At 39.0% G+C, this 22064-nt stretch overlaps 1 protein-coding gene across 5 annotated transcripts in view; it reads left to right on the forward strand.

Annotated features, from left to right (window-relative positions):
* The window catches only part of NFIA (nuclear factor I A), a 406846-nt gene that overhangs the window by 312805 nt on the left and 71977 nt on the right, over positions 1–22064 (forward strand). For 4 of the 5 annotated variants that reach the window (XM_065883966.1, XM_065883942.1, XM_065883949.1 and 1 more), the window contains exon 7: positions 14870–14998. The exons of the other annotated variant lie outside the window; for it this stretch is intronic. In XM_065883966.1, coding sequence (XP_065740038.1) covers positions 14870–14998 — 129 coding nt within the window. The remainder of the gene's footprint in view (positions 1–14869; positions 14999–22064) is intronic. 5 annotated transcript variants of the gene reach the window in all.

The following is a 22064-nucleotide window of genomic DNA, read 5'->3' on the forward strand; positions in this document are numbered from 1 at the left end:
CTGTCTGTCAGCCACAGCTCCACTTAGTCCCTTGAGGTCCCTACAGTTCTTTGCCATGTGACCTTCTCACAGGCCTTTTTATCACATGGCAGGTTACTACTTCAAAGCCAGCAAGAGAATCTCTCTGACTTCTAATTCTTTTTTTTTTAAATTTTATTTCTTTATAAATGTATTTATTTATTTTTGGCTGTATTGGATCTTCATGGCTGTGCGTGGGCTTTCTCTAGTTGTGGCGAGTGGGGGCTAACTCTTTGTTGCAGCGCGTGGGCTTCTCATTGTGGTGGCTTCTGTTGTTGTGGAGCACGGGATCTAGGAGTGCAGGCTTCAGTGGTTGTGGTTCGCAGGCTCTAGAGCACAGGCTCAGTAGTTGTGGTGCACGGACTTAGTTGCTCTGCGGCATGTGGGATCTTCCCGGACCAGTGCTCGAACCCATGTCCCCTGCATTGGCATGCAGATTCTTAACCACTGTGCCACCAGGGAAGTCCCTGATGCTTCTTTTGAAGGACTCATCTGATGAAGTCAGGCCCACCCAGCATAATAATCCTTTACTATCTCAAAATCACCTGGTTAGGGACCTTAATTACATTCACAAAAGTTCTTTCCCCTTGGCAATATAACAACCTAATCACAAGAATGACATCCATTTTATTCACAGGTACCACCCACATTCAAGGGGAAGGGATTATACAAAGTATGCAACTAAGTGGCAGGGAACTTTGGGATCTTCTTAGAAATCTGACTACCACAAATATCAATGATGAAGCTAACAGAATCTTTATGAATACTGTATTTGGCCAGTACTTTCACTCACAACTGCCTCCAGGGAACAGAATCACTGAAAGACTAGAATTTCATGTACATTTGTTGCCTTTGTCCATTGAACACTATTTGAAATGACTCAGATAGCTTAGAAAAATGGCGAATTGGAGAGAAATTCAGAAAGTCTACTTGTTAGAAAGCCAATGGCAAGCCAAAAAGCTTCTGGAAATTCATCTCCTATTCTGTTTACCACCGTTGGGTTATTATAGCAATCAATAGGAGAGAATGTCCCTTTTTTTTTTTAAAACATCTTTCTTGGAGTATAATTTCTTTACCATGGTGTGTTAGTTTCTGCTTTATAACAAAGTGAATGAGCTATACATATACATATATCCCCATATCTCCTCCCTCTTGTGTCTCCCTCCCATCCTCCCTATCCCACCCCTCTAGGTGATCAAAAAGCACTGAGCTGATCTCCCTGTGCTATGTGGCTGCTTCCCACTAGCTATCTATTTTACATTTGGTAGTATATATAAGTCCATGCCACCCTCTCATTCATCCCAGCTTACCCTTCCCCCTCCCCGTGTCCTCAAGTCCATTCTCTACATCTGTGTCTTCATTCCTTTCCTGCCCCTAGGTTCTTCAGAACCATTTTTTTTCTTTTTTCTTTTTTTAGATTCCATATCTATGTGTTAGCATACAGTGTTTGTTTTTCTCATTCTGACTTACTTCAGTCTGTATGACAGACTCTGGGTCCATCCACCTCACTACAAATAACTCAATTTAGTTTATTTTTATGGCTGAGTAGTATTGCATTGTATATATGTGCCACATCATCTTTATCCATTCATCTGTAAGTGGACACTTAGGTTGCTTCCATGTCCTGGCTATTGAAAATAGAGCTGCAGTGAGCATTGTGGTACATGACTTTTTTTAAATTATGTTTTACTCCGGGTATATGCCCAGTAGTGGGATTGCTGGGTCATATGGTAGTTCTATTTCTAGTTTTTTAAGGAAGCTCCATACTGTTCTTCACAGTGGCTGTATCAATTTACATTCCCACCAGCAGTGCAAGAGGGTTCCCTTTTCTCCACACCCTCTCCAGCATTTATTGTTTGTAGATTTTTTGATGATGGCCATTGTGACTGCTGTGAGGTGATACCTCATTTTAGTTTTGATTTGCATTTCTCTAATAATTAGTGATGTTGAGCATCCTTTCATGTGTTTGTTGGCAATCTGTATATCTTCTTTGGAGAAATGTCTATTTAGGTCTTCTGCCAATTTTTAGATTGGGATGTTTGTTTTTTGATATTGAGCTGCATAAGCTGCTTGTAAATTTGGGAGATTAATCCTTTGTCAGTTGCTTCATTTGCAAATATTTTCTCCCATTATGAGGGTTGTCTTTTCATCTTCTTTATGGTTTCCTTTGCTGTGCAAAAGCTTTTAAGGTTCATGAGGTCCCATTTGTTTATTTTTGTTTTTATTCCCATCTTTCTAGGAGGTGGGTCAAAAAGGATATTCCTGTGATATATGTCATACAGTGTACTGCCTATGTTTTCCTCTAAGAGTTTTATAGAGTCTGGCCTTACATTTAGGTCTTTAATCCATTTTGAGCTTATTTTTGTGTATGGTGTTAGGGAGTGTTATAATTTCATTCTTTTACATGTAGCTGTCCAGTTTTCCCAGCACCACTTATTGAAGAGGCTGTCTTTTCTCCATTGTATATGCTTGCCTCCTTTATCAAAAATAAAATGACCCTAGGTCTGTTGGTTTATCTCTGGGCTTTCTATCCTGTTCCACTGATCAATATTTCTGTTTTTGTGCCAGTAGCATACTGTCTTGATTCCTGTAGCTTTGTAGTATAGTCTGAATTCAGGGAGCCTGATTCCACCAGCTCTGTTTTTCTTTCTCAAGATTGCTTTGGCTATTCGGGGTCTTTTGTGTTTCCATACAAATTATGAAAAGTTTTGTTCTAGTTCTGTGAAAAATGCCAGTGGTAGTTTGATAGCGATTGCATTGAATGTGTAGATTGCTTTCGGTAGTAGAGTCATTTTCACAATGTTGATTCTTCCAATCCAAGAACACGGTATATCTCTCCATCTGTTTGTATCATCTTTAATTTCTTTCATCAGTGTCTTATAGTTTTCTGCATACAGGTCTTTTGTCTCGTTAGGTAGGTTTATTCCGAGGAATTTTATTCTTTTTGTTGCAGTGGTAAATGGCAGTGTTTCCTTAATTTCTCTTTCACATTTTTGTTGCAGTGGTAAATGGCAGTGTTTCCTTAATTTCTCTTTCACATTTTTCATCATTAGTGTATAGGAATGCAAGAGATTTCTATGCATTAATTTTCTATCCTGCTACTTTACCAAATTCATTGATTAGCTCTAGTAGTTTTCTGTTAGAGTCTTTAGGATTCTCTCTATATAGTATCATGTCATCTGCAGACAGTGACAGCTTTACTTCTTCTTTTCCAATTTGGATTCCTTTTATTTGTTTTTCTTCTCTGATTGCTGTGGCAAAAACTTCCAAAATTATGTTGAATAATAGTGATGAGAGAGGGCAACCTTGTCTTGCTCCTGACGTTACTGGAAATGGTTTCAGTTTTTCAACACTGAGAATGATGTTGGGTGTGGGTTTGTCATATATGGCCTTTATTATGTTGAGGAAAGTTCCCTCTATGCCTACTTTCTGGAGGTTTTTTATCATAAATGGGTGTTAAAGTTTCTCAAAAGCTTTTTCTGCATCTATTGAGATGATCGTATGGTTTTTATCCTTCAATTTCTTAATATGGTGTATCACATTGATTGATTTGCATATATTGAAGAATCCTTGCATTCCTGGGATAAAACCTACTTGATCATGGTGTATGATTCTTTTAATGTGCTGTAGGATTCTGTTTGCTAGTATTTTGTTGAGGATTTTTGCATCTATGTTCATCAGTGATATTGGCCTGTAGTTTTCTTTCTTTGTGACATCCTTGTCTGGTTTTGGTATCAGGGTGATGGCGGTCTTGTAGAATGAGTTTGGGAGTGTTCCTCCCTCTGCTATATTTTGGAAGAGTTTGAGAAGGATAGTTGTTAGCTCTTCTCTAATGTTTGATACAATTTGCCTGTGAAGCCCGCTGGTTATGGGCTTTTGTTTGTTGGAATATTTTTAATCACAGTCTCAATTTCAGTGCTTGTGATTGGTCTGTTTATATTTTATATTTCTTCCTGGTTCAGTCTCAGAAGGTTGTGCTTTCCTAAGAATTTGTCCATTTCTCCCTGGTTGCCCAATAAGCATATAGTTGCTTGTAGTAATTGCTCATGATCCTTTGTATTTATGCAGTATCACTTGTTACTTCTGCTCTTTCAGTTCTAATTCTATTGATTTGAGTCTTCTCCCTTTTGTTCTTGATGAGTCTGGCTAATGGTTTATCAATTTTGTTTATCTTCTCAAAGAACCAGCTTTTAGTTTTATGGATCTTTGCTATCGTTTCCTTCGTTTCTTTTTCATTTATTTCTGATCGGACCTTTATGATTTCTTCTTCTAACTTTGGGATATTTTGTTCTTCTTTCTCAAATTGCTTTAGGTGTAAGGTTAGGTTGTTTTTTAGTTTTTTGGTTTTCTTTTTACATCCTTATTGGAGTATAATTGCTTTACAATGGGGTATTGGTTTCTGCTTTATAACGAAGTGAATCAGTTATACATATACATATGTTCCCATATCTCTTCCCTCTTGCGTCTCCCTCCCTCCCACCCTCCCTATACCAGCCCCCCAGGCAGTCACAAAGCACCGAGCTAATCTCCCTGTGCTATGCGGCTGCTTCCCACTAGCTATCTGCCTTACGTTTGGTAGTGAATATATGTCCATGCCTCTCTCTCTCTTTGTCATGGCTGACTCTTCCCTGTCCCATATCCACAAGTCCATTCTCTACTAGGTCTGTATCTTTATTCCTGTCTTACCCCTAGGTTCTTCATGATATATTTTTTTTCTTAAATTCCATATATATGTGTTAGCATACGGTATTTGTCTTTCTCTTTCTGACTTACTTCAATCTGTATGACAGACTCTAGGTCTATCCACCTCATTACAAATAGCTCCATTTCGTTTCTTTTTATGGCTGAGTAATATTCCATTGTATATATGTGCCACATCTTCTTTATCCATTCATCCGATGATGAACACTTAGGTTGTTTCCATTTCCGGGCTATTGTAAATAGAGCTGCAATGAACATTTTGGTACATGACTCTTTTTGAATTATGGTTTTCTCAGGGTATATGCCCAGTAGTGGGATTGCTGGGTCATATGGTAATTCAATTTTAGTTTTTTATGGAACCTCCATACTGTTCTCCATAGTGGCTGTACCAATTCACATTCCCACCAGCAGTGCAAGAGTGTTCTGTTTTCTCCACAGCCTCTCCAGCATTTATTGTTTCTAGATGTTTTGATGATGGCCATTCTGACTGGTTTGTGATGATATCTCATTGTAGTTTTGATTTGTATTTCTCTAATGATTAATGATGTTGAGCATTCTTTCATGTGTTTTTTGGCAGTCTGTATATCTTCTTTGGAGAAATGTCTATTTAGGTCTTCTGCCAATTTTTGGATTGGGTGTTTTTTTTTTTTGCTATTGAGCTGTATGAGCTGCTTATAAATTTGGGAGATTAATCCTTTGTCAGTTGCTTCATTTGCAAATATTTTCTCCCATTCTGAGGGTTGTCTTTTCATTTTCTTTATGGTTTCCTTTGCTGTGCAGAAGCTTTTAAGGTTCATTAGGTCCCATTTGTTTATTTTTGTTTTTATTCCCATTTCTCTAGGAGGTGGGTCAAAAAGGATCTTGCTGTGATTTATGTCATAGAGTGTTCTTCCTATGTTTTCCTCTAAGAGTTTGATAGTTTCTGACCTTACATTTAGGTCTTTAATCCATTTTGAGCTTATTTTTGTGTATGGTGTTAGGGAGTGATCTAATCTCATAGTTTTACATGTACCCGTCCAGTTTTCCCAGCACCACTTATTGAAGAGGCTGTCCTTTCTCCACTGTACATTCCTGCCTCCTTTATCAAAGATAAGGTGACCATATGTGCGTGGGTTTATCTCTGGGCTTTCTATCCTGTTCCATTGATCTATCTTTCTGTTTTTGTGCCAGTACCATACTGTCTTGATTACTGTAACTTTGTAGTATAGTTTGAAGTTAGGGAGCCTGATTCCTCCAGCTCCGTTTTTCATTCTCAAGCTTGCTTTGGCTATTCAGGGTCTTTTGTGTTTCCATACAAATTGTGAAATTTTTTGTTCTAGTTCAGTGAAAAATGCCAGTGGTAGTTTGATTGCATTGAATGTGTAGATTGCTTTGGGTAGTAGAGTCATTTTCACAATGTTGATTCTTCCAATCCAAGAACATGGTATATCTCTCCATCTATTTGTATCATCTTTAATTTCTTTCATCAGTGTCTGATAATTTTCTGCATACAGGTTTTTTGTCACCTTAGGTAGGTTTATTCCTAGATATTTTATTCTTTTTGTTGCAATGGTAAATGGGAGTGTTTTCTTCATTTCACTTTCAGATTTTTATCATTAGTGTATAGGAATGCCAGAGATTTCTGTGCATTAATTTTGTATCCTGCTACTTTACAGAATTCATTGATTAGCTCTAGTAGTTGTCTCGTAGCATCTTTAGGATTCTCTATGTATAGTATCATGTCATCTGCAAACAGTGACAGCTTTACTTCTTCTTTTCCGATTTGGATTCCTTTTATTTCCTTTTCTTCTCTGATTGCTGTGGCTAAAACTTCCAAAACTATGTTGAATACGAGTGGTGAGAGTGGGCAACCTTGTCTTGTTCCTGATCTTAGTGAAAATGCTTTCAGTTTTTCACCATTGAGGACGATGTTGCCTGTGGGTTTGTCATATATGGCCTTTATTATGTTGAGGAAAGTTCCCTCTATGCCTACTTTCTGGAAAGTTTTTATCATAAATGGGTGTTGAGTTTTGTCAAAACTTTTCTCTGCATCTATTGAGATGATCAAATGGTTTTTCTCCTTCAATTTGTTAATATGGTGTATCACGTTGATTGATTTGCACATATTGAAGAATCCTTGCATTCCTGGAATAAACCCCACTTGATCATGGTGTATGATCCTTTTAATGTGCTGTTGGATTCTGTTTGCTAGGATTTTGTTGAGGATTTTTGTATCTATGTTCATCAGTGATATTGGCCTGTAGTTTTCTTTCTTTGTGACATCCTTGTCTGGTTTTGGTATCACGGTGATGGTGGCCTTGTAGAATGAGTTTGGGAGTGTTCTTTCCTCTGCTATATTTTGGAAGAGTTTGAGAAGGATAGGTGTTAGCTCTTTAAATGTTTGATAGAATGTGCCTGTGAAGCCATCTGGTCCCGGGCTTTTGTTTGTTGGAAGATTTTTAATCACAGTTTCAATTTCAGTATTTGTGATTGGTCTGTTCATATTTTCTATTTCTTCCTGATTCAGTCTTGGCAGGTTGTGCATTTCTAAGAATTTGTCCATTTCTTCCAGATTGTCCATTTTATTGGCATAGAGTTGCTTGTAGTAATCTCTCATGACCTTTTGTATTTCTGCAGTGTCAGTTGTTCCTTCTCCTTTTTCATTTCTAATTCTATTGATTTGAGTGTTCTCCCTTTTTTTCTTGATGAGTCTGGCTAATGGTTTATCAATTTTGTTTATCTTCTCAAACAGCCACCTTTTAGTTTTATTGATCTTTGCTATCGTTTCCTTCATTTCTTTTTCATTTATTTCTGATGTGATCTTTATGATTTCTTCCACTAACTTGGGGATTTTTTGTTCTTCTTTCTCAAATTGCTTTAGGTGTAAGGTTAGGTTGTTTATTTGAGATGTTTCTTATTCCTTGAGGTAGGATTATATTGCTATAAACTTACCTCTTAGAACTGCTTTTGTTCCATCCCATAGGTTTTGGGTCGTCGTGTTTTCATTGTCATTTGTTTCCATGTATTTTTTGATTTCCTCTTTGATTTCTTCAATGATCTCTTGGTTATTAAGTAGTGTATTGTTTAGCCTCCATGTGTTTGTATTCTTTACAGATTTTTTCCTGTAATTGTTATCTAGTCTGATAGTGTTGTGGTCAGAAAAGCTACTTGATACGATATCAATTTTCTTAAATTTACCAAGGCTTGATTTGTGACCCAAGGTATGATCTGTCCTGGAGAATGTTCCAAGAGCACTTGAGAAGAAAGTGTATTCTGTAGTTTGGGGATGGAATGTCCTATAAATATCAATTAAGTCCATCTTGTTTAATGTATCATTTAAAGCTTGTGTTCCCTGATTTATTTTCATTTTGGATGATCTGTCCTTTGGTGAAAGTGGGGTGTTAAAAGTCCCCTATTATGATTGTGTTACTGTTGATTTCCTTTTTATGGCTGTTAGCATTTGCCTTATGCATTGAGGTGCTCCTGTGTTGGGTGCATAAATATTTATAATTGTTATATCTTCTTCTTGTATTGATCCCTTGATCATTATGTAGTGTCCTTCTTTGTCTCTTATAATAGTCTTTATTTTAACATCTGTGTTGCCTGATATGCAAATTGTTACTCCAGCTTTCTTTTTTTTTTTTTTTTGCAGTACGCGGGCCTCTTACCATTGTGGCCTCTCCCGTTGCGGAGCATAGGCTCCGGACATGCAGGCCCAGCGGCTATGGCTCACGGGCCTAGCCACTCTGCAGCATGAGGGATCTTCCCGGACCGGGGCACAAACCTATGTCCCCTGCATTGGCAGGCGGACTCTCAACCACTGCGCCACCAGGGAAGCCCTCCAGCTTTCTTTTGATTTCCGTTTGCATAGAATATCTTTTTCCATCCCCTCACTTTCAGTCTTTATGTGTCCCTAGGTCTGAAGTGGGTTTCTTGTAGGCAGCATATATACAGGTCTTGTTTTTGTATCCATTCAGCTAGTCTGTGTCTTTTGGTGGGAGCATTTAATCCATTTACATTTAATGTAATTATTGATACGTATGTTCCTATTCCCATTTCCTTAATTGTTTTGGGTTTGTTATTGTAGGTCTTTTCCTTCTCTTGTGTTTCTTGCCTAGAGAGGTTCCTTTAGCATTTGTTGTAAAGCTGGTTTGGTGGTGCTGAATTCTCTTAACTTTTGCTTGTCTGTAAAGGTTTTAATTTCTCCATCGAATCTGAATGAGATCCTTGCTAGGTAGAGTAATCTTGGTTGAAGGTTCTTCCCTTTCATGACTTTAAGTATGTCCTGCTACTCCCTTCTGGCTTGCAGAGTTTGTGCTGAAAGATCAACTGTTAACCTTATGGGGATTCCCTTTTATGTTATTTGTTGTTTTTCCCTAGCTGCTTTTAAAATTTTTTCTTTGTGTTTTATTTTTGATAGTTTGATTAATATGTGTCTTGGCGTGTTTTTCCTTGGATTTATCCTGTATGGGACTCTCTGTGCTTCCTGGACTTGATTAACTATTTCCTTTCCCATATTAGGGATGTTTTCAACTATAATCTCTTCAAATATTTTCTCAGTTCCTTTCTTTTTCTCTTCTTCTTCTGGGACCCCTATAATTCGAATGTTAGTGCATTTAATGTTGTCCCAGAGGTCTCTGAGACTGTCCTCAATTCTTTTCATTCTTTTTTCTTTATTCTGCTCTGCAGTAGCTATTTCCAGTATTTTATCTTCCAGGTCACTTATCTGTTCTTCTGCCTCAGTTATTCTGCTATTGATTCTTTCCAGAGAATTTTTAATTTCATTTACTGTGTTACTCATCATTTTTTTTCTTTCCTTTTTAGTACTTCTAGGTCCTTGTTAAACATTTCTTGTATTTTCTCCATTCTATTTCCAAGATTTTGGATCATCTTTACTATCATTGCTCTGAATTCTTTTTCAGGTAGACTGCCTATTTCCTCTTTATTTGTTTGGTCTGATGTGTTTTTACCTTGCTTCTTCATCTGCTGTGTGTTTCTCTGTCTTCTCATTTTTCTTAACTTACTGTGTTTGGGGTCTCCTTTTCACAGGCTGCAGGTTCATAGTTCCCGTTGTTTTTAGTGTCTGCCCCCAGTGGCTAAGGTTGGTTCAGTGGGTTGTGTAGGCTTCCTGGTGGAGGGGACTAGTGCCTGTGTTCTCGTGGATGAGGCTGGATCTTGTCTTTCTTGTGGGAAGGGCCATGTCTGGTGGTGTGCTTTGGGGTGTCTTTGACCTCATTATGATTTTAGGCAGCCTCTCTGCTAATGGGTGGGTTTTGTTCCTGTCTTGCTAGTTGTTTGGCATAGGATGTCCAGCACTGTAGCTTGCTGGTCATCGAGTGGACCTGGATCTTAGCGTTGAGATCAAGACCTCTGGGAGAGCTTTCACCATTTGATATTACATGGAGCCGGGAGGTCTTTGGTGGATCAGTGTCCTAAACTCGGCTCTCCCACCTCAGAGGCAGAGGCCTGACATCTGGCCAGAGCACCAAGACCCTGTCAGCCACATGGCTCAGAAGAAAAGGGATAAAAAAAGAAATAAAATAAAATAAAATAAAATAGTTATTAAAATAAAAAATGATTATTAAAAATTTTAAAGTAATAAAAAAAAAGAAAGAAAGAAGAGAGTAACCGAACCAATCCACCAATGATAACAAGCACTAAAAACTATACTAAAAAAACAACAACAAAATCCTGACAGACTTTGAACCCTAGGGCAAATGGTAAAAGGAAAGCTATCCAGACAAAATCACACAAATAAGTATATACATACATGCTTGCAAAAACAGAAAAAGGAAAAAATATATATCTATATATTAAAAAAAAGGAAGAGAGCAACCAAATCAATAAATCTGCCAATGATAATAAACTCTAAATACTAAACAAAGGTAAACATAAAACCAGAAACAAATTAGATTCAGAAAGCAAACCCCAAGTCTACAGTTGCTCCCAAAGTCCATTGCCTCAATTTTGGGATGATTCGTTGTCTCTTCAGGTATTCCACAGATGCAGGGTACATCAGGTTGATTGAGGAGCTTTAATCTGCTGCTCCTGAGGCTACTGGGAGAGATTCCCTTTCTCTTTTTTTCGCACAGCTCCTAGGGTTCATCTTTGGATTTGGACTCGTCTCTGCGTGTAGGTCGCCTGAGGGCATCTGTTCTTCGCCCAGAAAGGACGGGGTTAAAGGAACAGCTGATTTGGGGGCTCTGGCTCACTCAGGCCAGGGGGAGGGAGGGGCACGGAGTGCTGGGCGAGCCTGCAGCAGCAGAGGCCAGCGTGACGTTGCACCAGCCTGAGGCGCACTGTGTGTTCTGCCGGGGAAGTTGTGCCTGGATCATGGGACCCTGGCAGTGGCGGGCTGCACAGGCTCCCGGGAGTGGAGGTGTGGATAGTGACCTGTGCTTGCACAGAGGCTTCTTGGTGGCTGCAGCAGCAGCCTTAGCGTCCCATGCCCATCTCTGGGGTCCGCGCTGATAGCCGTGGCTCACACCCATCTCTGGATCTCATTTAGGTGGTACTCTGAATCCCCTCTCCTTGCGTACCCTGAAACAATGGTCTCTTGCCTCTTAGGCGGGTCCAGACTTTTTCCTGGACACCCTCCCGGCTAGCTGTGGCGCACTAGCCCCCTTCAGGGTGTGTTCACGCAGCCAACCCCAGTCCTCTCCCTGGGATCTGACCTCTGAAGAAGCCGGAGCCTCATCTCCCAGCCCCAACCCGTCCCAGCCAGTGAGCAGACAAGCCTCTCGGGCTGGTGAGTGCTGGTCGGCAGTGATCCTCTGTGCGGGAATCTCTCCGCTTTGCACTCCGCAACCCTGTTGCTGCGCTCTCCTCCGTGGTTCGGAAGCTCCCCCGTCCGCCATTCCCCATCTCCGCCAGTGAGGGGGCTTCCTAGTGTGTGGAATCTTTTCCTCCTTCACAGCCCTCCCACTGGTGCAGGTCCCGTCCCTATTCTTTTGTTTCTGTTTTTTCTTTTTTTCTTTTGCCCTGCCCAGGTATGTGGGGGAGTTTCTTGCCTTTTGGGAAGCCTGAGGTCTTCTGCCAGTGTTCAGTAGGTGTTCTGTAGGAGTTGTTCCACATGTAGATGTATTTCTGATGTATTTGTGGGGAGGAAGGTGATCTCCGCGTCTTACTCTTCCGCCATCTTGAAGGTCTCCAGGAATGTCCCATTGAAAATAAACATTATGGTAAATTTCTGCTTCCAATTCTATATAATTCTTTATTTTTACATATTGAAAGGAACTTTGAAGTAATACTTTGTTCCAGAAAAACTTGTAGCATTACTTTATAATCTTTTTTAAAAATCTGATACTTCTAAAAAATAGTTCTAAATCAAAATTTTGACTCATTAAGAGAAAGCCAATCAGTCAATCTGTGCAGTAATTGTGTAACAGTTGTGCATAGCTATTTGGTAAAAGAAATTTTAACAAAGAGTTTCTTTTTAAAGTAACGTACAGAAACCAAATTTGATTTCAAAAATAAAAGGCAGGATTAATGTTGTCTAGCTTTAAACATAAAGCAGTTGACTAGCATTTTAAAACTTCATTTGGTCAATTAAGTATACAAAGCAAATTAACCAAAACATACATTATGCATATGGAGAAAATATAAGTAAATAATAAGGAAACATGCTCAATATGAGTCTTTAAAAATTGAAAACACAAAGTAATTTTGAGATTCATGACAGCCTTGGGGTTCATATTACTTGACCGTGATAAATTTAGAAGATTATACAGAGTTTGGCTTGTTCTTCTTGTATGCAGAAAGTACTTCTTCTCTCTTTAACCCTTTCAAAGAGGATTTAAATTTTGATCATTTTGAATCCATTTACTAACTTGATAAGCATTTTGATGCTAATTGTCTATATTTGACTTCCACTTCCCCTTTTAAAAGCGTTAAGTGGTGGGTTTAAATCATGTCAACATTTCTGACATATTTAGAATTGCATGGGTTGGAAAACATGAACATTTCAAAGAAATGACTTTTCCTTGAGTCCAGCCATTTGCTTTCTTTAATAAGATTAGTTCAGATACTGCATTTCATCATCAATTCCATCATCTGAAAAAAATTCTGCCATCTCAAAAGTTTTGACATTTTCATTTTCTATTCTATTTCTGTTCCATGACACATAATTCAAGCATTTGACTGAGTTTAAATCAGTGGACTGGTTGGAAGCCTAAAAATTGCCTTGCACAGAAGAGTTTTGAATGAATTGGGAGATTTCTTTACATTTGGGAGCTTTTTATTTCTTTCCTTTCGCTTTTTAATTTGAAATCTCTTCTGTGATGTAATTACATGATGATACCTTAGGTTAGGTTGCTTGTAATGAACGTTGATCCAAAATCTCAATTCGTCCTAACGATGTTAGGACATTGGCATGCCATGACTTTGGTTACTGATTCAGCGAGCAAACAGATATAGCTAAATCACTTAGTGACTTGTTTCTAATTCAAATCACACACATATTGATCTGTAGAACGGATCTGATCTGGATTTGTCTAGCTCGTGTGAAATCACACGCCACTTCATGTTGTCCTTATGTCTGACTATGCAAATGTGCTTGCCGATTTGCAATTTGTCTCTTTCTTAGGGTCAATACCCCAAGTTTTGCTCTGTCCAGGCATCTCTTAGTAAAGCCACAGATAAAGCCGAGACTGTACAGGTAGTTTACATATCTTTTCAGGCCACTTGATATGTTCTAGACTCTTTGTTAGATAGCCTGAAAATAGAGGCAGGCAAAGCAGACCTGGTCTCTCTCCTTACAGAATCTGTGGTCACACTTGAAGGTTGTCTTGTAGAATTTCATTAAGGAAATCTGTGATTAGAAATAACAAGGACATGTTTAGACAAACTAACCAAATTTCTAAACAGATCTATACCTATAAAGTGCTTAGAATAGTACATAGAATTTAGCAAGTACTCAGTAACATTTACATGCTGATATCATTATTATTTTTATTACTTATTTTTCCAGTTCACCCAAATAATTCTCTGGTCATAGGCAGAACATAATACATGTAGATATGTATAGGTAATATGAGATTTGGTTCTTTCAACATGAAATCAGACCAATTTTGTGCTGCAAATTTAAAAGAGCCCAAATCTTTCCTGTGATGTGGAGACTAGGAGTCATTTCCTTTATTTTTATATCCAAGTTTTCATTGTTTTAATTGGCACCCTACCAAACTGATAGATGCCTCTAGTTGTGTGTATCAGCGTAGTTGCCGAGAACATTACAGATGCAGTAATTACAAGGGACCACTTTCCCATTATTTTCTTCCCAAAGCATTTCCTATGCTGGAAATGCTATGAACAGTTTAGACTATAGTAAAAATACTATCTTTTAAAAAACAAGCTTTTATTTTCTTAAAATAAAATATATTCATCGTAGAAAAAACAAGTAAGCAAAAAGAAGCAATGAAAATCACTCAAATCCAACATGCAGAGAGAACTACTCTTATAGTTTATGCATATTTCTTTCCAGTTCTTTCTCTGTACATAGAAATACATTTTAAAATGGCATCATTGTATAATATCCTATTTTGTAATCGCTTTCCATGTCTTTATTTCATGTCATTAAATATCTTTCCATTGTCATTATTCTTTTACAGTGTTATTTGCATTGGTTATACCTTATTTAACCATTTAACTTTTATTTTTTAACTTTTACCTTTTCTTTTTATTCTATTATAAATTATTCATTGGACGAGCAACTGAGTTACCATTGATGAGGGTTTTTTAAATGTTAAAATAGCTAAATTGTGTAAAATGTGGAGAGAGTGCCTTGACACTGCAGTAAAGTAACTGACAAGATAAGGTGATTGCATGTGAGGTCCTCACATGCTTCTATAACCTTCTTTACAAAGGGTCCGAAAGCCTACTGCCTCAGACAACAACTTCAGGAAGCACTGGGGAAGTGGTGCTCCATAATTAGAGAAGATCAGTAACCCCCAAATGGACTGAGATTTAGGAGAGTAAGTTGAAATCAGCTCTGTGCTGATATCAGGGGACCGTTCTGTCACCTGTTTGTTCCTATGACAAGTTCAAACCAATTCAAAACAAATTTTCCCTTCACAGGTAGATTTCTTTTTTAAATTCTTTTAAGTTTAATCTTTTAGGTTGCATAAACTGTTGTTCCGTGATTTAAGTGTGCTTGTCAATCCATCCTTCCTGCCAGGAATGCCATCTCCAACCACACTGAAGAAGTCGGAGAAGTCTGGTTTCAGCAGCCCCTCCCCTTCGCAGACCTCCTCCCTGGGAACGGCATTCACACAGCATCACCGACCTGTCATTACAGGACCCAGAGGTGAGCTGCTCCACAGGCACCCTTGATTGTGCTTAGATCATGACCTTGGGACCAGAGTAGCAAAATGAGAGACAATGAAGGCTCCCCCAGAGTGGTCCTAAAGGCAGCAAGTGTTCCAATTTCTTATCCTCGGGGGCTGCTTTGGAATTGTAGGGACCCAAGAGGTTTGGCATCAAACCCTGATCCTTACCTGTTTCTTTGCTGGTGGGATGTTGAAAAGAGGTGGGAGGTAATTTGAATTAAAGGAAAATCAAACCTGTCCTACAAATTATACGAGGGGATCACATGCACGTGAATGTGTGTGTATTTGTGTGCGTGTGTTAGGTAGTTTATTTTTGTGTAGTCAATTACCTCTTTTCAAGCAATAGCTTATTTTCATTTTCTCTCACCCCTGCTGATTCCCTTTCCTTGAAACCTGATTTCAATATGTGGCATTTTGCATTGAGGTTGTCTGCAATCACTGTGTTGACGAGCCATCTTCATTCCCTCCTTTTGAAGTGGTAGATAGTTTGTCTGGTTTTCATTGCAATGTTTTCATTATTTTTGTCTCATGTGCTTTTAAGTTTATTATTAAAATGTGTCCACAAGAAATATGATTTGTATTTCACATTAAAGACAAGCTTTAAACCTCAAGAGAATGTCAGCAAATCACTTAACTTGATCTTATTGCAAGATGAAAATATTTATTAGTTTGTTTATGAAACTCCCACAGTAGGAGTACGAATAATTGTAACCACGTTTGCTTTCTCCCATCAGATTTTCGTTTAGGTAGGTTTGTGATCTACCAGCTGGTATCATAAAACATCCTAGAAAGTTATGGTCTCTTGTCTACTTTGACATACGCCTGGGGAAACTGATGTTTCTTGCATTAATCTCAATGTGAGTGCCACAAATCTGAATCCCTTTATGAATACTCTGTGTGCATCTCAGGGAAATATGGCAGCTGAGAGGGCTGGCCAATGCACACGTGCAGAAATCAGACTGAAGAAAATAAGTATTCTGACTATTGTGTGAAGCAGTTTCTCTCTCCACAATTATGGATGCTCACTTGCCCCATCTTTGAACATCTTGTGATCATTGACGGAACTTTCTCAAGATCCCTAATTATTTCACTTGTGTGTGAGAGTGTGTGTGGTACAATCAGAGAAGCTAAATATGTATTTTTTCCTAACTTGAAAACCTTGCATCTGAATGGGATTATGTGGTCCCAGAATGAGTCTCTTTAAATGGGGCAGTGTGATATTTTCCTCGTTGTCAACATTCCTTAAGCATTGAAACTGTGGTGCGAAGTAAGAAATACAAAGCCCTTTTAGTCAGAAGATTTTTGGTCTCAGGGAGATAAGGCATGTGGCGTTTCTCATCTTTATTATGGTCAGGTTAACGTTCTAAATGGTAAATTAATGTGAAAAGCATACAGTTCTGTAGGGCCTCAGGGGAGGGAACTATGGAGGTTCCTTCATCCATTAAACAAGGATTTAATGAGTACCTGTCACTATACAGACACTGGGAAATCAGTGGTTTCTGTCCTCATAGAGCATATGATCTAGTGCAGGAAAATAAGCATTTAGAAGATGATGTGGAATGCACTGTTACTTATCACTTTATATCAAATAAAGAGACTTCAAAGTGTACATAACATTGAAGTCAAATCTTAAAAATTGCTTACATGAATGGAGGGCATTCCAAGCAAAGAAAAGACTCATGGGCGCAGCAGGGCGATAAGAATTGGGAAGCAGCAATGTCAGCACTCAGGTTAGTTGGTTAAGCTGCCTCTTTCCCTTTCCACTTACCTTCTGAATTTTTTAATATCCTCATCAATAAAATGGGAACAATACTACTGCTGAATGAATATTTTCTCCCAACCTCATATGCTTATACAGAAACTACAATAAAACAATATTTGTAGAGATGCTTTGAGGAGCACAAAGCAATGTGCATATGTTACCATTTATTCAATAAATACTGAATGCCTTCTGTGTGTCTTGCCTTAAAACCATAGTTCTAGAAATTACTGAAATGATTCTAGCAGTTACTGTGGGTGCCATGATTGGGTGCTTTCTTCATGCTAAACAATCACATTTGCTAAAATGACCCACACTGGGTTGGACCAGAGGGGACCGTCTTAGCCTACAGGACAGTGAGTTTTGATCTATTCATACTCATGAAATTGTTTATGTGGAAAAGAGAAAGATGCTCAATTTAAGAATTATGGAATTCCAAAGATTCTTTTTTTCTCACCAGAATTCAAGATGGTTCCCAGCATCCTCAGTTCTCCTTTCTGGGAAATCTACTCAGGTACCCATTCTTATTGCATCCTGCCCCACTTAGTGGTCTGGTGAAGGGAAGTGGGGTAGTTGAGATGAAATACTTCAGCAGCATCTTTGTGGTCAGCATCACAGAATCGAGATAGACTAACATGAGACACTCTTGGGCTAAGACCTTTTTAAAGGTTGGTATTCAGGTGCTTATTATTTAAGACATACTTGCTACAGGTATCATAATCCCAGTTATTCTTCTCTGAACTAGTTGGAAAGCTAATGCTTGGAATGACATCACATCTGGGAGTAAGAGTTGATATTTTAGGAAGATGAGGCCGGATTTAAAGGAGGAGAGTCTGACCGAGGGAGCCAGTGTGGAATAAATGAGACATTGGGCATAAAGGAGAATTCAACTGCACATGTTCTTTTTATTATAAGGAGTTACCACAGTCTGAAGTGATAAATCATTAGAAAATCCTGACAGATGATCCAACTTCAAAAGGAAGAAGAGAAAGGTGTGTCCTTTATCAGGATCCTGGGGCACAGGGGAGGCTGTTTACTACACCCTTGTTCAGAATTACATGGTATAGTCACCTCTGGATAGCACCTAGATTGCAAGACTTCTGCTGCCTTCCTTAAAATTTCTCAGGGGACTACCTCGACTAGACAAACACCAGTTAGTAAGCAGTAGCTTTGTAACGTACCTCAGTGCCCAGGCCAAGGGTGGTATTTTAACAGTTACAGAAAAGCAAGGTCTCCTCCCTGAAAAAACAATGACCCCATTTTTCACTGCAAAAATGATCTATGTTTGGAAATTCGGTGGCCACCTTTTAAAAAGGAAACCTCTCTTTGATGATTGTAAAGCTGAGGCAGAAAAATAGAGCCTGGAAGGGAGTGGGTAAGTGCAAAACTTCGGGGGTCGAATGGACTGGTATTTGAATCCTGTCTCTACCACTTTCACCAACTGTGAGAACCTAGCACATAGCTTTCCTTCTTGGAGCCATGGGCTCCTCATCTATAAATTGAAGATCCTAGTCTCAACCTCAAGAGAATTGTATTAGCTAAGGAGTAGATGAAATCATGTATTTGCAGTCCATAGCACAGTGCCTGGAAGTAGAGTATGTACTCAGGTCATACAAACAATTAAATCACCCGTTTTCATCCAGGGTTTGAAAATCTCAGGCTGTCCTCCTGCCTTTGCCTGTCCACATATTGCCCAACCTAAGACCAGCTTGGGTACCACCTTCTACCCGAAACCTGCTCAGCTCCACCCAGGCCACCATCATCTCACACTCCACAGACTCCGGGAGACTTTCACGCCTGCACATTCCCTCCACCGACATGGTCTTGCTTTGTTAGTTAAGGTACATGTCTTGTCCCTCCTCTAGAGCAAAACCTCTGAGAGGAAGGATCTCTAATGTGTGCTTTTGGGTATCTTCATTATGTCTCATACACAATGCTCAAATATTGCTTGAGTGAATAAAAAGTACTCAAGTTGCACATAAAGGTACACAAGAGACATTCATCCCCTCCCTGACACTGACAGATTGTCATTGCTTCAGAAGAACAAAGGGTGACAAAGGATAATAGTTTATATAGTACTCCTTTATGAGGAATGTTAAAGATGAGGAAGAACGATGGCCTTTCATCCAAAGAAAGCTTTTGCAAGATTATGAAGTAAGGCTTTGCTATTAAAAGCTATGTTTTTTCTTAGTTTATGCTATTCTAATCACTTTCCTATTTACCTTGTGAAGGTAGAGACATGTGGTTTCTTAAAGTGAATCCCTTCTCTGATATTGGCTTTCTTTATGGCTTTGATAAATCATTTAACTTTGTGGCCTCAGTTTGGCCATCTGTATCATGGGGGTAATACTTTGCCACCTATGTAGTTAAAATTAGGTGAAGGGGTTAAAAATTATGCAGCGTCCTAGGGAGTGGGGAAGAGATTAAGTTTCGGTAAGGGCATTTGTATTTTGTTATACATTATTACAATTACTGTGTACTTCAAGCTGAGCGATTGGGCTTTCAAAGACTTTCTTTTACCAGTACTTAAAATTTCAACCATAAGAAAGTATTTAATCATGACAATTTATCTTATTCATGATAATGGAGAAAAAAATCCGTTTTCTTCCTTTTGCCTTTTTTAAGAGTTGTAGGTTTGCCTGATGATTTAAAAGAGCCTAACTCTTTTTGATAATTATTTGGAGTACTCATCGGAGATATTTTCGAACTTCTTGAAAGTTTGTCTTCTTGAAACTTATGTTTCTGCCTAAAGTCTGCTATTTTCAAAAACAAGATAATGAATGATACTTAATTTAAATGCTCAGCACTAGGTAAGGCAACTCTGTGCTTTCGGGATTGAGAAGCAGGGAGGGGCCTGCACTATACACGTTGGGAGGCAGAAGTTGAGAGTAATCGCAAATAAGCACTGATTGAGCTTCATCTAGAGCCATAGAATTTCAGAATAGTGCTCTGAGAATCTTCTGGTTTAATGCTTTCCCTGTAAGTAACTGAAAGTCGGACTAAGCAGGTTGTATTTTTCTCATATAGAAACAAATACATGATTCAGGACTGTCATGGTGTCACCAAAGCACCATCAAGGACTGAGATTTCTTCTTTTACCCATGCTTTAATGGGTCGTTTTCATGGCCACTGCCCTCTTTCCATGCATCTGCATTCCAAGCAGAAAGAAGGGAACCGACAAGGGCAAAAAGTGCCCCCTCCAGCTCATTCCGCCACCTTTTACAGAACGTTACACAGCATGATCAGAACGACGCCACACGATCTCCTCTAGCTGCAAGGGAGGCTGAAAAATCTAGGTTTTATAGCTGAGCATATTTTTGCTGCTCTGTATAAAATTGGGGCTTTATAAGTAGGTAAATAGGGGAGAAATATGCTGGCTAGCAGTCAGCAGCATAGTTCCCATTACTCATAGAAATGTGAAATCTGAGCTGGCCAGAGCCAAGACTAGAAATCTAGTCTCCAGTGCTGTGCCTTTTTCACCATATCAGCAGTTTCTACCTTTTTCTCTACCGCTGGGAGAAATCAACTGCATTTATTTAAACAATTAGTTTGTTTTCACAATTTTTATTAGTCAAAAATATGACATAGCCATTTAGATCTTTCGATAAGCATGACATAACCCGTGTTATCACACTGAGTTTTTTTTTTAATAATAGCCATAAACAGATCACTTGACATTTTTTATGAGCCCCTGAATCCTTGCTACTGGTAAACGCAGGGTTTCTGGTAGGTGCGAGTCACTTCAAAGACAACTTTGGAGGTCAGTTTGGCTTTTTTTTTTTTTTTTTTCTGAATATTGAAATTAGCTTGCAGACTCTCATTACGGGGACCCGTTCTGCAAGTATTTATCAAGCACTTACAGTGTACAAGGTGCTCTGCTACTTGCTTAATAGAGTGAAAAAGAGAAGCTTGGATTCTGGCCTCAGCATGCTTACTTCCTGGTGGAGGGCAGATAAGAAAGCCAGCCGTTGTATTATTGTGATGGGGACTCCCGGGTGCTGTCAGGGTCGGGGGCAACCTGATAGAGGACTACCATGGCATTCGGCACTGGGCGAGTCCAAACAAGCGTGATTTACCCCTGTTCTCAGAGTACCTCCTAGTTGTACGCGTGCAAGGCAACAGCAGTCATGCTTTAGCTAAGTACTGAGGAATCCAGACATACAAAATGTGAGCACAGGGCTAAAGCCCCACTTCTTTATGGGTCAAAACATACATATATATATATATATATATATACACACACACACACATACACGTGAAGGGAGTTTAGAAATCAAATTGCCCTGATTCCAAAAACATGCACAAGATGTATTAAAACAATAGCCATATAAACCAAAGATTTATTGTGCAGCTTTCAAAGAATCCTGCCAGTTTCTGTTCAGACGTTTACATGCTCTCTAAACCTCTCTAAGTCCATGATCCTCATGGCCCAAACAGGGATCTTGCTCTTCGTGATGAAACATCTGAGGGTCTGAAGTTAACATCTCCCAGTTTGGCCAAGAAAAATATACTGCGGAGAATTATGAGAATTAAGATAACCTTCCAGGAAGTTCAGGTCACCAGGAAAGGTTGGAAGAGCGGAGACTCATAGACAATAATAGAGGAGGAAGGAAGGAGAGGTACCACAGGAAGGCAGCAGTTATCACTAGATGGCAGGGCCCATTAGAACAGGGACCATTCTTTATTCTTCCTCCCGATATCCTGTATCCCTCAGCCTTGTGCCTGGCATTAGGAAAGCACTCAATAAATATTTGTTGAATAAATGAATAAGAACATGGATTTGATTGAAAGCAAACAGAAAGTTTGGGAGTTCTTTCCATCCCCCATGTGTGATAATAATACAGTATTCAAGTGCGTGTATTGGGCAACATTTAGGGAGATGCATAGCATGGTGAATAAATGCTCAATATACATTTGCTTGGTTTTAATTAAGAACTTCTACTTTCATGGGCATTAAGAGAAATGCTGAGCTCAAAATGATTTGATCCCCTTTTTATGGAATATTTTCTGTGGTATTAGAAATGTGTCTGCCCAAACTAAGGATCCTGAAGAAGGAATAGTCCCTGGCGCCTCGTCACTCTCATAGCCATGGCACCCTTCCTTGACATAGGCCCTCTACCTAAGCGGTAGTTTCGTTTAGCATTCTCGTATCATATTGGCAAACTTCTTTGCCTCTTAGGAAAACTTCCTAGTTGTGGAACACGCTGGTGCTCCTTTCAGTGGAGCTGAATCTAATTTGTCTCTCCTGGTTTAGTGCAATTGAATCATCTCAGGAAAATGAGAAG

The sequence above is a fragment of the Phocoena phocoena genome, chromosome 1 (genome assembly GCF_963924675.1).
Source record: "Phocoena phocoena chromosome 1, mPhoPho1.1, whole genome shotgun sequence".
Taxonomy (NCBI): Eukaryota; Metazoa; Chordata; class Mammalia; order Artiodactyla; family Phocoenidae; genus Phocoena; species Phocoena phocoena.